General features: G+C 35.7%; 2 protein-coding genes and 1 long non-coding RNA gene across 4 annotated transcripts; 2 read left to right on the top strand and 1 right to left on the bottom strand.

Moving 5' to 3' along the window:
- The first annotated feature begins 1527 nt into the window (after positions 1–1527).
- On the top strand, positions 1528–4655 carry LOC111795374 (uncharacterized). The gene is made up of 2 exons (XM_023677755.2): positions 1528–2046; positions 4221–4655. Exons 1-2 carry the CDS (start codon positions 1536–1538, stop codon positions 4232–4234), a joined length of 525 nt encoding a protein of 174 aa, XP_023533523.2. The 5' UTR covers positions 1528–1535; the 3' UTR covers positions 4235–4655.
- Positions 4656–7393: 2738 nt separating this feature from the next.
- On the bottom strand, positions 7394–10068 carry LOC147792640 (uncharacterized). Of its 2 annotated transcripts, none has more exons than XR_015421247.1 (4): positions 9499–10068; positions 9275–9410; positions 8246–8458; positions 7394–8106 (listed from the first exon to the last, which is right to left on the bottom strand). It is a non-coding gene; the product is annotated as an uncharacterized LOC147792640 (long non-coding RNA). The 2 variants fall into 2 exon arrangements; XR_015421248.1 differs by having other exon boundaries at positions 9275–9376; positions 9499–10067.
- A 69-nt stretch (positions 10069–10137) lies between these two features.
- On the top strand, positions 10138–13174 carry LOC111795372 (uncharacterized). Its single transcript, XM_023677754.2, has 2 exons — positions 10138–10732; positions 12719–13174. Exons 1-2 carry the CDS (start codon positions 10230–10232, stop codon positions 12804–12806), a joined length of 591 nt encoding a protein of 196 aa, XP_023533522.2. The 5' UTR covers positions 10138–10229; the 3' UTR covers positions 12807–13174.
- The last annotated feature ends 1295 nt before the right edge of the window (positions 13175–14469 follow it).

Raw genomic sequence — 14469 nt, 5'->3', positions numbered from 1 at the left:
TCAAAACCCATATGATAAAGGAGGTTTAGAGGATGCTAAGGAGCTCATGCCATAATTGTTGATCGTTGTAAGTTCAAGTTAGATAGTGTGTCCCTCCACGTAACGAAGGTTTTGTAAGTTTCAATATTTCTTTGTCTTCTAAATTCTTATACCAAATAAAGGAAAAGAAGTCTGATTGAATACTTAATGTGTAACGACTTAGGCTCACTGCTAGCAAATATTATCCTTTTTGGGCTTTCTCTTTCATGTTCCCCTCAAGGCTTGAAAACGCGTATAATAGGGGAAGGTTTCCACACCCTTATAAGGAGTGTTTTGTTCTCCTCCCCAACTAACGTGGGACATCACATAATGACATCTTGTATTATGTACACTCGTAACCTCTGAGATTATGGTCAAGCTTTGTGATTTTAGGTAATTCGACAAGTTTGAGTGATAAAATTCTATTCCACTTCGAAAGCGAGTCAAATCATCTCATTTGCTTTCACTTTGTATTTGGGCAACATGGTTGTAGAGATTGATAGAGCTATGTGGTTCTCCATTTCATTAAATAGCATAGCAATAAGGTGTTGGATTTTGGTGTTTGGTAGGAAAGGAAGAAGAGCATACCGTCGGTTCAACAAGCAACTTTACATAATTGGAGGGAAAGGGCTGATAGAAACTATTCCTTCTTCTTCCTTATTTAATGCTATGGGTTGAAACTTAAATACTCCATATTCCTTTGGATTTCTTCCTTAAATACTCCATTAGATATGGTCTGAATCAAACAAAAATGAACATCAAATTAAAGAGAGACTTTGATATTTTCAATCTTCATTATATCCAATTTAAATATAAGTATCTTCGCATATAAATAAATGAATATAAATATTCTCAAAATAAACATTTTTGTATTATAAATATTCATACCACTAAACTTAAATAATTTTTCATTTAACGTAGGGTTTAGATTGGATTCGACAAAACAAAATGAACATAAATTAATTGAGGGACTCACATTGATAATTATATTTAGAGTCTCCATCTCCCCTGGACTTAGAGATATATTTAGTTACTTAATTGCAAATAAATGTAATATAAGTTAATATTACAATATTACCCTTCAAATTTTAAATTTTTATTTTAATATACAATGTATTTTTGTAATTATGTAATGAAATATCTACAATTAATTAATTTAAAAAAAATTATGTTAATCATTAACAGAAAATTTCAAAAATAAATATTTTCTTTACTTTAATTTTTGAATTAAAATGGCTTAAAATATTCTTAAATTCAACGTTTTTTTTATTAGGAAAACATGAAGTAACTAAGATAAGGTCACAAGCTAAAGTCTTCGTAAGTATAAATAAAAAATAAAAACTAAATTTTGTATTTGTTTTTTTTTTTTTAAATACACGTGAATGGTTAGATAATTCTTCCAATAGACCCCACATTCAACCGTCAATTGTTTCAATTCAACAACATTATTAATGACGCTCAAAATCCCTCCTCACCTTTATTCAGCTGGAGAATTGGAGGAGTGTTTTCATTCTCATATGGACGCGCAAGCGGAGATGATGCAGCTTGAAGAGGTGAGGAGGGATTTGGAGTATCTAGCTGAAAAGCAACAACAAAGGGTGCGTTACTACGAGAGCAGAGCCAATTACACGACTCTGGGCTACCTGGCCTGGCTGCGCTTCTTCTACTTTGCTGTCTCCTCTAATTCCTCCACCCTTCATTGTGTTCATTGGCCCATGGTTTTGGGTTTGAGCCTTTCCTCTTCATCCCTCTATTTCTTGATTTTACTGCCGCCTTTCGTCAAATTGTACCGGACTCACAACCTGCTCCACACAATTTGCAACCAACATACTCATATCTGTCAACGGATCTGGGAGGCCATGAACCAAAATGGTCAGGCTGGAGCTTTGAATGATGGGGTCGGGTTCGATTTCGGGGTCCAGGTCAGGGCGCTTACCGATGATTCATTCAGTGGTGGGGAGATCAAAGTGTACGGATGCGCCATCGCCTTTGCTCTGTTCGCTGTTACTGCCTTTGAACTCTACCCCTGTAAGTATTTGCTATGCAACTGAAATTGCACATCCTTTGCCGCCTTACTATACATATGTTTAAGAGTGTTGTAGCTTTAAATTCAGATTATGTATTTTGATCTTATAATCAGTTATGATGGGGCTGCTTGTGTTTCTGCTTCTTACTTAATATGTTCTTTCCCTTTTCTTCTCTTCTTGTTCTTAATAATTGTACTTGAGTTATATGATTTCTGCTGTATGAAATTGTGTGTGTTTCCCCTATCCTGTTTCTGCCTTTTTGTTCATCTATATTCATCTCTTACAAAAGTTGAGTGTAAGCAACAGAAAAATAAATTTGAACTAAGCTATGTTAGTTAGTTCCAAAAGAATTCAATATCGCTGTGGGAAAAGTGTAAAACAGTCTTTATCAAAGCAAGGTAAGGTCACGTTATGACACCAAGTTTTGAAGTAACATCCATTATCTTCTCCAAGTTTTAGAGTAGTTCAGAAATTGCAAAAACCAATCAAATGGAACCAATTAAATTATTTGACGAAATAGATTTTAGTCTTCATGTTAGCTGAGTTATCCCAATTTTGCTCCTAACAATATCATCACAACTGTTAACAACATCATGTACAAAATCATATTGTACATATGTGTGCTCTGTCCTGCCTTTTATAATACACGTGAGCCTTTGTAAGAAAGATAGTACCTAAGAAGCATGGACACTTTAGTTTCAGCTAATGTCTCCAGCGTTCCACACTTGGACACTTGTTGGACACGAGCAGACACTTGTTAACTCAATAGATATATGTTAAAAAGTTACTGTATGCACGAAGTCAATATAGTTCCAACATTTATTAGACACGTATCGATCACTTGTTAGGTTCTACGTAACTCATAATTCCATCTTTACTACAAGAAGATTAGTCATATGTATGTCAATTGCAGTAATTGCATAAAATACATCTGTATAAATACATGCCACAACATACCTGGTAGACTCAAACTATTTTGGAATGAAGAACTCTGTCTCACTATCTATTCGTGTGAATCAAGTAGTTGAAAGTATGAAATATTTTGGAATGAAGAACTCTGTCTCACTATCTATTCGTGTGAATCAAGTAGTTGAAAGTATGAAATATGGTCTTAATGAAGTATCAGCTCACTCAGCACTTTCCATCTTGAATGTCTATATCTATCAATTTGTATGTGGGTAGTTTGTTTGCATCTTTTCCCATCAAACTCCTCTTTATGTCTCTCTTTCGAGTTTTAGATAACTCCTAAATCTTTAATTATCTTCCTTTCGAGTTTTAGATAACTCCTAAATCTTTAATTATCACCATATAGGAAGAGGAGTCTCACATCGGCTAATTAAGGGGTTGATCATGGGTTTATAAGTAAGGAAATACATCACCATTGGTATGAGTGGTATGAGGTCTTTTGGGAAAACAAAAGCAAAATCATGAGAGCTGATGCTCAAAGTGGACAATTTCATACCATTGTGTATAGTCGTGATTTCTAACATGGTATTAGAGTCATGCCCTTAACTTAGTCATGTCAATAGAATCCTCAAATGTCGAACAAAGAAGTTGTGAACCTCGAAGGTGAGTCAAAAGTGACTCAAGTGTTAAACAAAGGGTGTACTTTGTTCGAAGGCTCTAAAGAAAGAGTCAAGTCGAGTCTGGATTTAGGGGGGTTGTTCAAGGGCTCCATAGACCTCAGGGGAGGCTCTATGGTGTACTTTACTCGAGGGGAGGATTGTTGAGAATTGTTAGAGAGTAGCTAATTAAGGGGTTGATCTTGAGGTTTATAAACAAGAAATATGTCTCCATCAGTATGAGGCCTTTTGGGGAAACCAAAAACAAAGTCACAATATCTTATGCTTAAAGTGGACAATATCATACAATTGTGGAGAGTTGTGGTATCTAATAGAGTACTCAGAGCATGTACACGTTAACAAATTTGGGAGACCAATTGAAACTAGATGAAAGAGCATAGTGAGGAAATTTAAAACGGTTTGATAGGGGAAGGTTTCCACACCCTTATAAATGATGTTTTGTTCTCCTCGCCAACGAATGTGGGACATCACATAATAACATCCTGTACTGATGTACACTCAATAGTTAAAGCTTTGTGATTTGAAGTAATTTGATAAACTTCACTGAATTTTTGGAACGGTTGCGATAAAATTCTATTTCACTTTGTATTAGGGCAACATGGTTGATAGAGCTATGTCCTTCTCCATTTCAATAGATAGCATAGTGATGGGGAGATGAAAGTTTACGTATGCGCCATTGCCATTGCGCTGCTTGCTGTTACTGCCTTTGAACTTGACGCTTGTAAGTATGTGCTATGCAACTGACATTGCACATCCATTGCCGCCTTACTATATATATATACATGTGTGTTGTTGCTTTAAATTCTGATCCACACCCCATAATTGTTTCTCAACACCTTACTGTTCATGCTTCTCCATTCTTTGATTCTACTCTCTAACGATTTCTTGTTGATGCCCTTCAGTACTTGAACGTTATGCACCTAGATATTGTCCATGCTATCAATTTTTACATGTATATTATCAATTTCTTGTTGTCAAAGTATTCTTCGTTATGTTAAGATTATCATTTCCTTCGGGAATTTGTTGTCGCTGGCAACCTTGTACACAATATGTACCTTCTCATTTTTTGGTTGGTGACACCTTCGCAAAAAAATGTTTCTGACTTCTCTTTGAATTCTTTAGATACAAGCATATGACATAGAGACATACCATAGTGATCTAAACATGGATACCTAGTCATGAATATCAGTTCATAACATAGTGTGTACGCGTTTTAAGTAAACATACATAATCACATTCAACTTGTGACATATCAACTCATTTTATGCTCAAACATATATCAAACATATATAATTGGGTTCCCATAACATGCTTTATATCATACTAAAGGCATGCTCTTAATTTCAGTCATATCGTAACTCAACAATTCGTTCTTCGATAAACGTGTATCATAACGTTTAACGTACTCTTACCTACATTAAACCAACTCACTTCATGTATCATAATTTCATATATACTATGAGCATAACTAAATCCAAGGTTTGAAGTGTCACTTACTTGGTAAACATGACACTTTTTACTTGGGTTTGCATCCTCATACGATTCCACAAATGGTCAAAACTCCTCAAATAGTTCCTAGATTCTTTTTCTTTCCCTCAGCTTCTTCTTCCTTCATGTTCGACTGAGATCTTATACATCTTGATGTTTAATTTTTTATTAGAATTTATATAGTTATCATATTTAACGGTTTATTATAGACAAATATCTTATATTCGATTTACTGTAATTTATTTAATTCTCGGTAGTTTTAGTAAATATTTTCAAATATCAAGTACAAAATCATATGGTATATATGTGTACCTAAGAACTATAGACATTATATTTTTTTCTAAATGGAGTTATTATATGGCGGCGGGTACCACTCTTGACTTGACTTAACGTGGGAACTAAAAAGAAAAATAATTTTTAATTCCACGTCTCCTCGTGGGACCCAGTTTTTAAAATATTTTCAAGCCTATTATATATGTTTAATGATAATGTTGTTGTAATATATGGTGTTTCAATTTGAGATTCTCTAAATTTATAAAATGCATATCATATTTAATTGGTGTTCAAAGTAAAACAAGTCCAAAGATCACAAACCTTGCCATTCCCATCTCAATCACAACCATCTTAAAACTTTCTTCCCGCTGTAGCACTTGTACGATACACATTATAAACCATTTCGCCTTATGAATCTGAAAGTTCATTATCCATACTGACGCCAGTTTTAGCTCTACCATGTTATTTAGTCAATTGTGCAGACTATTATACCTTAATCCTCGATCCTCCTCGTGCATCCCATAATAAGTGCTTTGAGTATATATAGTTTTCGAATTATGATCGACCGCTATATCTTTATTTTTATGTATATATTTAACTTTATAACACTAATTTTTATTGTGGTTATATATAAAATTTGAAATAATTAGGGACAAAGTTTAGAAATCTAGGAATATATTGGTACTAAATAGACATTAATAAGATAATCTTTCTTTTTGGTTCAAGTAATTAAATTATATTTTGGGGTAAAAATGTAATTATTTCAAATTTAAGGACTAAATAGAAACTATATTCAAAATTAAATATTTTTCCCCCATAAAGAGATTTTAGGTAAATATTCTTCTAACTTGTAAATTGTTGGCTTTCGTTTGAAGACGCCCTTTCACTAAATTGTCTCTTTACAAAGCCTAAGGATCAGTTAGGACAAAAGTAAAACCTCTCTACTCAAATAAATAATTAGAGCGTTTTTATTTTTTCGCGACTTGCCTTTTCAACTACCACTTAATAGAGGGAGCTTGCTTCTTGGAAGATGATACCCCGATCAAACAAAAGGAAAAGTGCAACAAGCTCTCTCTCTCTCTCTCTGCTCCTAATCACTAAATCGTCTGTTAGGAGAGGTTTCCACACCTTATAAAGAAGGTTTCGTTCTCTTTCCCAATCGATGTGGGATCTCCAGCGTCCTTGCTAACACTCGTTCTCTTCTCCAATCAATGTGAGACCCCTCAATCCACCCCCTTCGAAGCCAGCGTCTTTACTAGCACACCACCTCGGGTCAACCTCATTGCTGGTACATCGCTAGATTTTTTACTCTAATACCATTTGTAACGATCCAAGCTCATCGCTAACAGATATTGTCCTATTTGGAATTTCTTTTCGAGTCCATAAACATTTGAAATGAGCACCAAAACTCGTGGGGAGAGTTTATGTATGGCATCTGCACTTTTAACTTATTATGGGAACTAAAACAATATGTTTTTTTTTTTGTTTTTTTAATTAAAAAGATGGAAAACAAAAACTTGAGGGGAGAGTTGATGGGAAGCTGACTCACGTCCGTGTCATCAGATTTTTCCACTTATGACGTCATAAAACAAATCGACTTCAAACGCCGGCATTCTTATTTTCCATTTAAAAATAATAAAATTTCTAATAATATCTTTAAACTATAAAAAAAAAAAAGTATTTCTATTAAAAAGTATTCATAAACTTTCAAAATGAACCTTTAAAAAATTAAATCAATAAGTTAATAAATTTATAAATTTCAATTTTGTGTTAAAATGACTACGTAATAAAACACTTTACCCAATAAAACATTAATTTTCAAATTTAATGAGGAAACTCAGTAATCTAAACTTTTTGGGGTCATCTTATTTAATCCATTGTTCTAAGAGTTACTTTCTTCAAAAGTTTGGTCAACTAGAATCATATATATATATATATATATATATATATATATATATATTAATGAATCTAAATACGAATACTCTTAATTTTATAACAAAATAATTAGACTCTATGACTAGACCACTTATAGATTTTTATTTCTACACCAATTAAGTCACTATAGAAGTTTTTAACTCATCAAATGAAGATGGAGTCGTGTATGATCATACTTTGAAATATTGTTCTCTCCTTTTGAACTGTGCATGTGTATAAAAGCCTAACACCACAGCAAATTCAGGAAACTAAGAATTTAGTTTAAGGACAAAAGCTCTAATGGCCATGGAGCCTGAAGCGCTGAGGACTAAAACAGAGGTGTTGAAGGCTGTTGCTGACAAGGAAGAACAGAGGGTGCTTGACTATCAGAACAGAGCCAGTGTGTTGATTGTGAGCTATCTCATGTGGCAGCGCTTCTTCTTCCTTGCTGTCTCTCGCACTTCGTCGCCCCTCGAGAGCGTTAATTGGTGGAGGGTTTCGGGTTTGAGTCTTTCCTGTTCGTTGGTCTTCCTTTTGAACATCCTGAAGGTTTTCATAATGTTGTGCCGCACTCACAAGCGGCTGGGCATGCTCTGCGAGGAACATGCTCATATCTGTCGACGGATCTTGAAGGCCAGGAAGCAAGATGCTGAGGCTGGAGCTCCCACTGATGAGGTGAGGGCGCTTCACAATGATGCATTCAGTGGTGGGGAGATCAAAGTTTACGTATGCGCCATCGCCATTGCACTGCTTGCTGTTACTGCCTTTGAACTCTACGCCTCTAACTACTTGTTGCTATGCCCCTGAAATAGAAATGAGATCACGTAATAATATGATCGTTGTACAGATAGTTGGTGTTGCAATTTGAGATTCTCTAAATTTATAAAGTGCATATCATATTTAATCGGTGTTCAAAGTAAAGCAAATACAAAGAGAACAAACCTGGCCATTTCCATCTCAATCACAACCATCCTAAACTTTCTTCCAGTTGTAGCAGTTGCACGATACAACACATTAGAATCCATTTCACCTTCCGAATCTGCAAGCCCATCATCCATACCTTCAACTTCTGTGAAGTCATTCAAGTGAACATCATCGGAAGGCACTTTACCAACCCCCATAGGTTCCAACCTCCTCGCTTGGTTGCTGTCCTCCCTGGAAAAAGATAACTCTAGTGTTAGCAGTTTCATATAATATTACTTAATGACAGAAAGTATTCCAGATAATTCCAGGATGCATATGTAACGACCCAGGCCCACCGCTAGCAGATATTGTCCTCTTTGCGCTTTCCCTTTCGAACTTCTCCTCAAAGCTTTAAAACGCGTCTGCTAGGGGAAGGTTTCCACCCCCTTATAAATGGTGTTTTGTTCTCCTCCCCAACCAGTAAGAAATCTACAAAATACTACTCGCAACCAAGTGCGGTTATCCCATTTATGAGACTATTTTTCAAGCAAAACCACTAATTCCCACACCACGATCAACTTTTTGAATGTTATTACTATAGATAATAAAATAGACAAGTTGCTCTTGTTGAACGTGATGATGCATAGTAAACTAGAATATCTACAACACTAAACTGCTAAAGAAAATCTGGAAAGAAAAAAATGTTACCAAACTAAAATAAAGAATACAAAATAACTCAAAAGAGCCATACCCAACACACTCATCAGCCTGTTTTCTTGGCCATGTTATTTAGTCAACTGTTCTGAGAATTATAGCTTATTTCCAAATTTGATCAACTAAATGAAAAGATGAGAATGAGTATACTTGGTCCTTATTTTATTACCTCATCCAATTTTCTTTCATCAAGTTTTGCATTCCCTATTTCATTCATACATAACATAAACACATATACTTCACTCGGGATTTAAGTAAACAGGATACAGAGCTACTGTTTAGGAGAGACAAGAAAAAAAATCCTCTAAAATTGAAGAGTATAAAGTGATTCAAATGATGTGAACATATATTTACCTTGTATAAACTAGACACCCAATCTCTCCTTGTCTCACTGGATTGGCTGACTTCGAAGAAGGAATAGCCCTCCATAAGAATCATATTCGAACCGAACTACCACTTGAATTAATGCAACGCATAAGTTGAGAAAAAGCTTCAAAATCAATAGACACCCAATAATCATACATCATAAATCCTGGTTTCTGTTATGGGTGGAGAGAAAGAGAGAAGTGAGAGCTTACGTTTGTGCGGCGTCGGGAGAGAGTACTGACGCAATGGATGGTTGAATTGAGAGGACAACTGGGGAGCAGAGGGTTTAAATGAACCCTAATCGAAAACCTGGAATTGGGAGGAGCAGAGCGAAAGAAGAGAGAATGGCAACAAGGGTTTGTTGCAGCCGACATTGGTGAAGCGCCGGATCAATCAGAATCCGAAAATAGCGGAGGAACCCATTACTCATGGGACGAAACAGAACAATCCGATTATAAAAAAATAAAAAAAAAAACCCCTAAAATCGTTGTAGCAGCTGCGCTCCCCTTGTCTTAAGCTCCTTCCGCAGGCGGAGAGAACTGGGAACGATAACGACGGCGACGAAAGGCGATAACAAAGTTGAGTGAGCACAGAAGCTTCATGAATGCAACCAGCAACGAGCTATAACATGGTTCGATTGAAATCGTGGGTAGAAACCCAGGCGTGGCCTTTGGAGACAAACCCCAATCCCTAGCTCTACGTGATTGCTTTGAGAATTTCTTTTTTCAAAACCCAGGAGGGATTTTGAGTCTCGTGCTAAGATCAAATTTCCACGACAGCACTCAAAACCAATTTAGGAGAAGAAGAAAAAGAAAACTAAATAATAATATTAATAATTTTATTATTATTTTTTAAATAAAAATAGCTACTAATTAATGGAATAATGAACTTAATATACATAAATTTGAGAAGGATTAAAGATTGATAATTATATTTAGAATTGATGGAGTGTTTCAATTCAGGGATGGAGCTTGAAGAGGTGAGGAGGGATTTGGAGTATCTAGCTGAAAAGCAACAACAAAGGGTGCGTTACTACGAGAGTAGAGCCATTTACACAACTCTGGGCTACCTGGCCTGGCTGCGCTTCTTCTACTCTGCTGTCTCCTCTAATTCCTCCTCTACCCTCCACTGTGTTCATTGGCCAATGGTTTTGGGTTTGAGTCTTTCCTCTTCATCCCTTTATTTCTTGATTTTACTGCCGCCTTTCATCAAATTGTACCGGACTCACAACCTGCTCCACACAATTTGCAACCGACATACTCATCTCTGTCAACGGATTTTGGAGTCCACCAACCAAGATGGTGAGGCTGGAGCATCCACCGATGGGGTCGAGTTCAATGTCAGGTTCCACCAGGTCAGGGCGCTTCACAATGATTCATTCAGTGGTGGGGAGATCAAAGTCTACACATGCTCTGTTTGCTGTTACCGCTTTTCAACTCTATGCCTGTAAGTATGTGGTGTGCAACTGAAATTGCACATCCTTTGCCGCCTTACTATATATTTTTAAGAGTGTTGTAGCTTTAAATTCTTCATTCTCGAGATTATGTATTTTGATCTTATAATCAGTTGTGATGGGCTGCTTGTGTTTCTGCTTCTTACTTAATATGTTGGGAGCTAAAAATAGGCAGACATGTACGCATTGCACGGAGCTCTTTCCCTTTCTTCTCTTCTTGCTCTTAATAATTGTACTTTGAGTTCAAAGATTTGTGCTGTATGAAGTAGTGTGTGTTTCCCCTAGCTTGTTTCTGCCTTTTTGTTCATCTATATTCATTTCTTACAAGAGTTGAGTGTAAGCTACAGAAAAATAAATTTGGACTAAGCTATGCTAGTTAGTTGCAAAAGAATTCAATATCGATGTGGGAAAAGTGTAAAACAACCTTTATCAAAGCAAGCTAACACCAAGTTTTGAAATAACATCCATTATCTTCTCCAAATTTTAGAGTAGCTCAGACATTGCAAAAACCAATCAAAAGGAAGCAATTAAATTATTTGATGAAATAGATTTTAGTCTTCATGTTAGCTGAGTTATCCTAATTTTGCTCCTAACAATATCATCACAACTGCTAACAACATCATGTCCAAAATAGTACATCTGTGTGCTCTGTCCTGCATTTCATAATACACACAATCCTTTGTAAGAAAGATAGTACTTAAGAAGCATGGACACTTTAGTTCAGCTAACGTGTCCAGCGTTCCACACTTGGACACTTGTTGGACATGAGCAGATACTTGTTAACTCAATAGATATATGTTAAAAAGTTACTAGCTGCACGAAGTCAATATGGGTCCAACATTTGTTAGAGACGTATCGATCACTTGTTAGCTTATACGTAACTCATAATTCCAACTTTGCTACGAGAAGGTTAGCCATATGTATGTCAATTGCAGTAATTGCATAAAATACATCGGTAGAAATACGTGCCATAATATATTTGGTAGACTCGAACTAGTTTGGAATAAGGAACTCTGTCCCATTATCTATTTGTGTGAATCAAGTAGTTGGAAGTATGAAATATGATATTAATGAAGTATCAGCTCACTAAGTGTTTGCATCAAGTGTTTGCATCCTGAATGGTATAGACATTCAATTTATATGTGGGGTAGTTTGTTTGCATCTTTTCCTATCAAACTCATTTTTAAGTTTCTCTTTTGAGTTGAAGACAACTCCTAAATCTTTAATTGCTTTGAGCATATTATCAACATATAGGAAGAGACATAAATAATGGAATGTGATTAAGTTTATAAATTGTGTCATTGTTAGTGCTACTTTGTTCTTCTCCCATCTACTTATATTCTTGCTTCATGGCTTGCTTCCTCACTCGGCTCATTCATCTAGTTAACTTGTACTCTCCCCAACTAGTTAACTTGTACTCTCCCCAACTAGTTAACTTGTACATGCTCTGGGTACTTTGTTAGATACGACGACTCTCTACAATGTTATGATATTGTCCACTTTGAGCATAAGCTCTCATGGCTTTGCTTTTGGTTTCTCCAAAAGGCCTCCTACCAATGGAGATAGTATTCCTTGCTTATAAACTTATGATCAACCCAGACTCCTCTCCCAACAATCCTTAGTATATTCCTCCCCTTAACTCTCTTTCTTTGGTCACATGAATAACTAGTGGCCTATCAGTTGAGATGGGTTCAAGTTAAAGGAAAATTTCCAAATTTTGCGGGGAGGATACTTCATTAACTTCCAAATAGTTAGTTGATCGAAAATTTTCAACCTGTTTTCTCTTGCTGGCTTTAATGGCTTCAATGAAATCTTTGTGTTTAATTTGGTTTAGCTGGGTTTTGTTGCCTTAAATCCTATACTTCAATTTGGGAACTTCAAAATGTTAGTGTTTGCATGACATTGAACATTGGAAAATAGAAATTAGAGAGCATATCATATCATATCATCTGATTTTGTGAACTCGGCATTTATTACAGGACAAAGGCATTTTGTGAATTATGGAATAAAGTTCAAAAGCCATATGATAAAGGAGGTTTAGAGGATGCTAAGGAGCTCATGCCATAGTTGTTGCTGTTGGCTGTAAGTTGAAGTTGGATAGTGTGTCCCTCTGCAGGTATGAAGGTTTTGTAAGTTTCAGTATTTCTTTGTCTTCTAAATTCTTATATAAAGTAAAGGAAATGAAGCCTGATTGAATGAATACAAGCTACTATCATGCATGTTCTACGTACTCATAATCTCTGAGATTATGTTCAAGCTTTGTGATTTAGTGAGGTTTTCTTGGTTTTCTACTCGGTTTGATGGATTTCTTCGGTCCAGTTGGGCGGCTGTGAAATACCCATTTCTTAGTAACTTCCCATTGAATTGTGTTTTGGATTGGTATGGTTGATAATAGATGGCTTTGTAAATATTTTAATTTTCAATTTATTTGCCAACCAATCCGAATGTACAACTTTTGAGTTAAAGCACTCATATTATAAAAGTATTATATAAAAAATTATGTAACACAAAATTCAACCTCATATTAAATTAATTATTTTTAAAAAAAAAGTATACTTGTGCCAATTGAAAAATGTGGAAGTGGAATTACATTGGGTAGTTTTTTGAGTCTCCGGATCGCCAGTTCACCCTAGATCCGAATACAAGAATTGGTTGATTGTTCCAAATTTTGTATAATTAAAAAAAAAAAAAAAAAAAAAAAAAAAAATCCGGGAAAGCACTGAAAATAATAAATAAATAAAAAAAAAAAAAACAAAAGGGAAAAAAAGATGTCATCAAGCACTTTTGATCGTCTATAAAAACCCCATGTCTACAAAATCTTTATTCAACAACAGTTTTGATGGTGTTGATTGAAGAATTGGTTGATTGTTCCAATTCTCACGATGATGGAGCTTGAAGCGATGAAAAGGGATTTGGAGTCTGTGGCTCAAAATCAGCAACAAAGGGTAGGTTACTACGAGAGCAGAGCCAATTACACGACCATGGCCTACCTTGCCTGGCTGCGCTTCTTCTACTTTGCTCTCTCCTCTACTTCCTCCACCACCCTCCACTGCGTTCAATGGCCAATGGTATTGGGTTTGAGCCTTTCCTCTTCCTTGCTACTCCTTCTCAACGTCCTGGAGGCTCTCATAATGTTGTACCGCACTCACAAGCGCCTCCACATGATCTGCCAGGACCATGCTACTGTCTGCCGGCAGATGGGGGAGCTGAACAAGGAGAGGGCGCTTAACGATGATTCATTGAGTGGTGGGGAGATGAAAGTTTACGTATGCGCCATGGCCTTTGCGCTGCTTGCTGTTACTGCCTTTGAACTTGACGCATGTAAGTATGTGATATGCAACTGAAACTGCACATCCATTACCGCCTTACTATAATATATATATATATATATATATGTATGTTTTAAGAGTGTTGTTGCTTTAAATTCTTCATTTGGAAGATTATGTGTTTCTGCTTCTTGCTTAATATATAGATATGTATGGATTGCATGGAGATCTTTCCTTTTCTTCTCTTCTTGGTGTTAATAATTGTGCAGTTTTTTCATTCAAAAAATCACGTGTTGACAATAGAGACAGATTTAAAGTATTTTTTAAATATTTTAGTTTTTTATTTATTTAATATATCCATTAATATTTATAGTTTAATTCATCCAAAGAAAGTTAAGTCAGTCGTCATTTTTAATCATTTTTAATTATAATTATTCTGTAGCCTCCAGTACCTATATAACCAA

This window comes from Cucurbita pepo, chromosome 5 (assembly GCF_057944985.1).
Source record: "Cucurbita pepo subsp. pepo isolate OVF chromosome 5, ASM5794498v1, whole genome shotgun sequence".
Taxonomy (NCBI): Eukaryota; Viridiplantae; Streptophyta; class Magnoliopsida; order Cucurbitales; family Cucurbitaceae; genus Cucurbita; species Cucurbita pepo.
The sequence above is the reverse complement of the archived record's forward strand: the minus strand, read 5'-3'. Positions and strand labels throughout refer to the sequence as shown.

Coding starts and splice junctions, on each gene's coding strand:
- LOC111795374 (XM_023677755.2), top strand. CDS start 1,536: ATGGACGCGCAAGCGGAGATGATGCAGCTTGAAGAGGTGAGGAGGGAT.
- LOC111795372 (XM_023677754.2), top strand. CDS start 10,230: ATGGAGTGTTTCAATTCAGGGATGGAGCTTGAAGAGGTGAGGAGGGAT. Junction 10,733..12,718: donor CGCTTTTCAACTCTATGCCT/GTAAGTATGTGG, acceptor CATTTATTACAG/GACAAAGGCATTTTGTGAAT.